General features: G+C 49.3%; 1 protein-coding gene across 1 annotated transcript; it reads right to left on the reverse strand.

The window, feature by feature from the left end:
- Positions 1 to 125: 125 nt before the first annotated feature.
- On the reverse strand, positions 126 to 6,640 carry LOC307157677 (uncharacterized protein; the record flags this gene model as incomplete). Its single annotated transcript, XM_079869604.1, has 11 exons — positions 126 to 1,097; positions 1,211 to 1,315; positions 1,653 to 2,398; positions 2,589 to 2,798; positions 2,902 to 3,707; positions 3,837 to 4,184; positions 4,288 to 4,763; positions 5,324 to 5,746; positions 6,094 to 6,243; positions 6,347 to 6,433; positions 6,539 to 6,640. 11 exons carry the CDS (start codon positions 6,638 to 6,640, stop codon positions 126 to 128), a joined length of 4,425 nt encoding a protein of 1,474 aa, XP_079725730.1.
- Positions 6,641 to 6,905: the final 265 nt, after the last annotated feature.

Raw genomic sequence — 6,905 nt, forward strand, 5'->3', positions numbered from 1 at the left:
TTGTACAAAAGTTATTGTAAAAAGGGCAATAGAACAGGAAATTAAGAACTATATACAATGAGAAATATACACAAGGATAACTATATACAAGGAGAACTATATACAAGGAGAAGTATAAAAATAAATTATTTTCTTTTTTTTACATCCTCCAACCACTGCTCCTTTGGCACTGTCTCTACTGAGGGGCAGTATACAATGCCCTTGTACTGGCTGTGCCCAGTCTCTGCTGTTCTGAACTGCCCACATTTCTTGCACGTGTTGTGCTGCACTTTGCGGGTCAGTTTTCGAACTGGAGCTGGACCTGGAGGGGCAGGAGGGGCAGAGGAGAGGCTGACCCTGAGAGCCTGTGGAGCAGCAACCAGGACGGGTCCCTGTGAAGCGACTGGCGTCAACATCAGGAGTTGAGTGCCTGGGGGTGGAGCAGGAAAGAGTTGCCGCTGGGTTGGTGGTGTCTCAGCTGCTGGTGCCAAAACCACTGGGGCTGAAGGGATCTTCCTCTTCCTCTTCACCTGTGCCTGGCCCACGGTGCTACTGGGCAGGTGGTACTGGTGAGCCGGGCCTGGCTGGGGGGGCGCAGATGGGGGGCGCACATTGGCAGGGAGCAGAGGGTCAGCAGCCACAGACAAGCGGCTAGGCAGTTCCAGCCCCTGCATCACTACCGCATTGTCCTGTCTTTTCACCCTGCTGTTGTGCCACTGAACCAAGGTGGTGTGGCTCACGTCCACCAGCTGGATGGTGGTCTGCTGCATTACTGTTGCATTGCCCAGAATGCACCGCCTGATTTTTCTGTAGTCCTCCAGGATGAGGTCCCATCTGGACACTGTGCCAGTCCCCTTCTTCTTGGGACTCCGGTGTATGGCACAGAGCCTGACAAAAATAGTTTCAATCAGGCGAGAACAGTCTGGCCACTGGGCAAGTGGGGCAGTGGTGGTGAGTGCGTGCCTCTTCACACTCTCGACCCCTGGAGTGAACTCCTGCCTCTTCTTGGGGGACCTGAACCTCCCAGTATCCAGCCTGCTCTTGTGTCTGGACGAAAACACGACTCTCCGCTTGTCGTAGTCCAGCAGGTTCTGCCAAAGAGCAACAATATTGCTCACCTACGCAGAGAAGAGCAAATCATACAGAGCAAATGAGAAATACAAAACAAAACCAGTGTAAACATGTATGACAAGTCAAAGAGGGAAAGTAGAAAAAGTTGAATGATCCTGACCTGCTGGTTGGTGAGTGCCAGAGAGGGATGGTTCCTGAGCTCCACAAGACACTCCGCCAGGCTGTCGACTCTATCCAGGCCGGGCACACCAAAGTCATCCACAGCCTGAAAAAATAAAGATATGAGCAACAATATGAGGACAGTGAAGTAGGACAAAAGACAGAGACATATACACTGATCTATATAAATGCCAGGATTGATTATTGCATTCTAAAATGTCAGCAGACGGTGACAATAATTTACCTTCAGCAATGGTAATGTTTTCCCATTAAACGACTGGTAATGTTTTCACATTAAAATCAGATGCTTTCCTATTAATTCAATTGATTGTGAGGGAATGCTAGGGAATACCAATATGGCGGCACAGTGGCTTCAATTTTTATTACGTCATGAGCAATCCAGTCATTATATAGATCAGTGCACATTTAACAAAGTTACATACCACAGATGCATCAGGAGATGCTGAGGCACCTTGCTGCGGCATGGAGGAGGCAGCAGACTGGGTGGAGGAGGCAGCAGACTGGGTGGAGGAGGCAGCAGACTGGGTGGATGAGGCAGCAGGCCGGGTGGAGGAGGCAGCAGACTGGGTGGAGGAGGCGGCAGACTGGGTGGAGGAGGCAGCTGGCCGGGTGGAGGAGGCAGCAGACTGGGTGGAGGAGGCGGCAGACTGGGTGGAGGAGGCAGCAGACTGGGTGGAGGAGGAGGAGGCAGTAAGGGTTGAGGCAAAAGGCTGGTAGGAGGGACCAGCCAGGGCAGCAGCCATGGTGGATGAGGCAGCAGACTGGGTGGAGGAGGCAGCAGGCTGGATGAATGAGGCAGCAGGCCGGGTGGAGGAGGCAGACTGGGTGGAGGAAGCAGCAGACTGGGTGGAGGCAACAGGCTGGTAGGAGGGAACAGCCAGGGCAGCAGCCATGGTGGATGAGGCAGCAGGCTGAGAGAAGGTAGCAGGCGTGGAGGAGGAGAGAGACTCAGACGAAGGCATAAAGCAGGAGGAGACAGAGAAGCTTGGGTCATCCGTGAGACTTGACACAGTAATGTCATGTGTCTCGTCTTCCCCGAAGCCCTCGTCTTCTTCGTCCACACCTTCGTCCACATCCTCCAGCATGTTCTCTGTCTCCTCTGAGTCGGGGTTCACCACCAGGGGCTGTCCAGTCTGACTCAGGAGATAGCCAACACCAAGCAGCTCTCCTATGAAAAATAAAAAAAAGCACACACATACATGACTAATTATATTCAAAGCATTCTGTCAAGATAGAATGCAACTGTAATCAGACTCAGTGTATGGTTGGCTTTGTTAATGGGAATAATAAAATTATAGACTCAAATTAAAAACCCACAAATTAAATGTATAATGTAGCCAGATAAGGGTAAGACATACCAGTGTATTTGGCAGGTGCCCTGAAAGTTGGCACAAAAGCCCGGCCAAACACCTTCAGGCTGTTGGTGTTGACGCAGTGAGCCATATCCCCGGAGTAGGTGAGGAGGGATGCTGGCTTGCTGGTCACTGCCGCAGTCCCCCGATCCTGATTCCACCTGTTCAGGCCTTCCAGGAGGTAGAGCTGGAAATTCAGCGCATTGGCACTGGTTCCTTGAAGAAGAACAACACATTTATACCACTGTAAAAGGACTTGCTTTTCAAGTTGAATAATGCATAGCAGTTATGTAAGACATCATATATGTGAGACACCAACCTGGAATGAACCTGTTCAGGTGGCAATGAAAAGATTCCAGGGATGTGGACCCTCTGGCACACCGATACCGGGTCAGGACGACTCCCGCCTTTTTGGTGGTGCCCACCTCAGTATAGAGTGGCACTTCTGGCAAGTCCTGGATGAACTTGACATGGCGTTTCTGCACACGCCAAATGTGCTCCATGAGCACTTGGTCCAGGAGTGGCACACCCATAAGGTCCCTCCCATTGGCCCCGCCCAGCTCCTGCAGCAGCCTGTCAATGAGGCGTATGGTGTCCTCCTCACCGCGCGTCCTCCTGCGGCAGTAAAGGCTGAGGTCCCTCTTACTGATGCTCCTGTCCACCAGGAGGTCAGTAATAGCTGGCATACCCTCCTGCATCAGCTGCTGTTTTTTGGCCAGCCGCAACAGGTTGAGGTCCCCCGCATCCCACTCAAAAATGCAGGCGGACAGGCATCCCATGAACGTTGGGTAGAGGGGATGGACATCGGTGGTGCAGCCCACGGCCAGCCTTCGCATGAAGTGCCAGATGTCCAGCCTTATGTGGAGGTCTGGCCATTGCCCAAACCTGGACTGCAGCTTGCTGGTTGCCCCCTCACTCACGCAGCAGCCACAGTCCACATACAGCAGCACTGGGGGTAGAACGGCTGCCTGGCGGTATCGCTCCATCACACCAGCCACCATCCTGTCCAGTCCTGGCCCCTCCTGCACCGACAGGACACTGGTCAGTATCTGGCCGACCTCATTGCCAATGGAGCTCACCCAGAGTGCTGTCCCCCCGTCCATGGCCAGCCAGCTTCTTTGTGATCTGGAATTTACAAATGTAACGACACATTCAGAGATCTGAACTTCTGAAAAATCTCATTTGAGAATTGAGCCAAAGCGATTGAGAAAAAATGTCTATCTGACAGTATTTAAGAACATGTAAGCCTATTACAGAGTCAGATTATTTATTACCTTTTTGGTGGAATCCATCTTTAAGATGGTGCCAAAGGTCGACGTGATGCTGGCCTTGATGTGGTCTATACGGCAGAGGATGTCCCTGCCGTATACGGACAGCAGCCAACGACTGGTGGGGATGTCGATGGGCTCTGGAGGCTCCTGGCAGACCACCGGATAGAGGCTGGGTCGATCCACAAAGTCAGCACACTCCCCAAGATAGTGTGCCAACCGATTCAGCCATTCCTCCCCGTGGTTCTCTTTCAACTGCCTCACCAATCTGGCTGGACTGTTGCCCAGCGTCCGCTCCCGAAGCAGCCTAATGACACGGATGTCACAGGCATACCTGAAAACACATTGTTGCTGTGATTAGTTACATGTTAATTGAAGGGTAAATTCAGTGGTTTGAGTCTTCACATTCAACATCTTTTCTACACTGATTTACTCACTTGCGGGTCAGGATCAGCCGGAACATTTTCTGGTGAGGCAGGTCAAGATGGTCCCGGACAGTCTGACTCGTTGACAGGTAGTTCAGAGAACACACAGTGCACCTGAGTGTCTCTGTCACCATCAGGTAGTACCTGTCAATGTCCAGGACCTTCCGAGCCCTCTTGTGAACACCATAGCCCGTCAGGTTCTTGCCACAATCTGGGCAGGACACCCTCACCTTCCACAGGTGGTAGGGCATCCACACCATCAACCGATGGGTGAAGAACCAGTCAGGAGTTGGTGTCTGGTGGTAAATGAGGGCTGGGACAGGGGGCTCATACCACAGCTTCAAATCTGGCCGCAGCTTGCCAGAGTGAAATAAGGTGTTGGCAATCCACCTCTGGTCCTGCACAGGGATGGTCTTGCTCATTTCACCTGGCAACCAGAATGAAGCTGAGGCCCCAGCAGGGGCTGGCATGACTTCTCCAGTCTCCTCCTGTTTGGAAGACAATTTGTTTATTGAATAGTGTTTTTTAATTGCTTTGGTGCAATTCCCACAAGCAATTGGTACAAAACTCTTAGTACTAATAATACAACAGATAATCAAAAGTGTACAGGTGAGCTGGGCGCAGGTGTTTGGAGTTGTGCTAATCAGTTCCTGGTCTAGGTTTTTAAAAACGCTTCAGATGAGACCAGGGAGGAAGCCGCCGCCGCTGTTCCATCTCTCCCGCACCGTTTAGGACTTTGTTTTGGTTATTCATTACACCGCACTAAACTGATTGCTTACACTTTTATTTTTCAAAGCCAACTTCATTACTGACTGTATAAAATCTATTTAGTTAAATTCTCTTTATTTAATAAATCTATATATATTGCTATTCCGCGTGTGGTCTTTCCCTACTCTGTTGCTTGCTTTGAGCCAGGCTTGTAACACAAGTGTGATCAGTTTGGAGTTTTGGTAGGAGTTTTGGTAAGAGTTTTGAAAATGTATGCCTTACTTGTGAAGCAGTACCAAAATGAATTTAAAAAAAAGGAAATTGGTGCTGTTATACTCACAGAGGATGGAGCAGGACTGGGGGTCCTTACACAGGATGGTGAAGGGGTGGTGGTCCTCACAGAGGCCATAGATGGGGCCTTCTCAAAGGATGGAGAAGGGGTGGTGGTCCTCACGGAGGATGGAGGAGGAGACGGGCTGGGAAGAAAAGGGCTGGGGGTCCTTGAAAAGGATGGAGCAGGACTTCGGCTCTTCACAGAGAATGGAGAAGGGGTGGTGGTCCTCACAGAGGCCATAGATGGGGCCCTCTCAAAGGATGGAGAAGGGGTGGTGGTCCTCACAGAAGATGGAGGAGGAGAGGGGCTGGGAGGAGAAGGGCTGGGGGTCCTTGAAGAGGGTGGAGGAGAGGGGCTGGGGGTCCTCCGACCCACTAAATTAGGCTTTATTGAAGACGCCTGGGACCCACCAAACCGTGACTTAGTGAACTAAAAAGAGAAACAAAGTTAATTGTATGACAACCGCACTATACATTTTCAACACAAACATTTTAATTTAAATCTAGTGTTTACACATGTGTGATGGGTAGGTTTAGGGGTAAGGGTTGGTTTGGTGATAGAAAATATATTTAACCTGACATAAAGGCAATGGAAGTGTATGCAATATCCTCACTAATATAGTCAAACAAAAATGTGTGCGTGTAAAAATGTGAATGGCCTGACTGATCAGTCTGCAGGAGTATGCTATAATTATTTTGATGTTGGTGGGCCGTAGATCATATCAAACAAATACAAAATGAATCTAAGTAAACATTAATTACAGATTAAATACTCACCATTGACAAACTTGGAGGGGGCCTCAGGAATGTCCGTGGGGTAGGAGCCGTGTCTGAAGCCTCAGACTGTGGCGCAGCTGTGCCAGGAGCCGTGTCTGAAGCCTCAGACTGGGGAGGTGCAACAGAAGACTGAGTGGCAGTGGCAGCAGGCTGCTTATACAACACCAGAAGGGCATAAGATGTAGTGAAACAGCATAACAGTATTTTAACATATATGTGATGCGACATTAAATGTCACTTTCAAATACATCACCTTAGTGGTGTGGAATCCACAGTTGCAGGCCATGGACCCTCCAAAGAGGGTGGTCTGTCCGTGGACCTGCATGGGGCATTTCTCAATCTGAAAAGACAAGAACCAATATTTACTGAAATTTTTGCACCATTCATTGTCAGGTAACCTGCATACTACACACCATGTAATGAGATACAGGTAACTTTGCTTTACCTTCTGATAGAGGTCATACCACTTCCGCTGCCTTGGGGCTGGTCTATTTCCTCCTCCGGAAGGCCAAACCCCAGAGCTGGCAAAAGCCCTTAACCTCGCCATCCAATCGCCATCTCCCATGGCCTTGTGGCTCTTTGGCTTTGTACTCATCTAAACATAATAGGGAAATAATAGTAAACAAATACATTTTTGCAAGTACTGGACAACTACACTGATTATTGTTTTCATTCAATTATAATGATACAACTATATACAAAAAGAATTCAAACATGTAAAATGTAATGTGTTACATGTGTTTAATATGTAAGATTATAGGCAACTGGTGATAGTGTGACCACAGTTTATAAACAGAAACAGTTATACTATA

This window comes from Squalius cephalus, assembly GCF_949319135.1.
Source record: "Squalius cephalus genome assembly, chromosome: 4".
NCBI classification, from domain to species: domain Eukaryota; kingdom Metazoa; phylum Chordata; class Actinopteri; order Cypriniformes; family Leuciscidae; genus Squalius; species Squalius cephalus.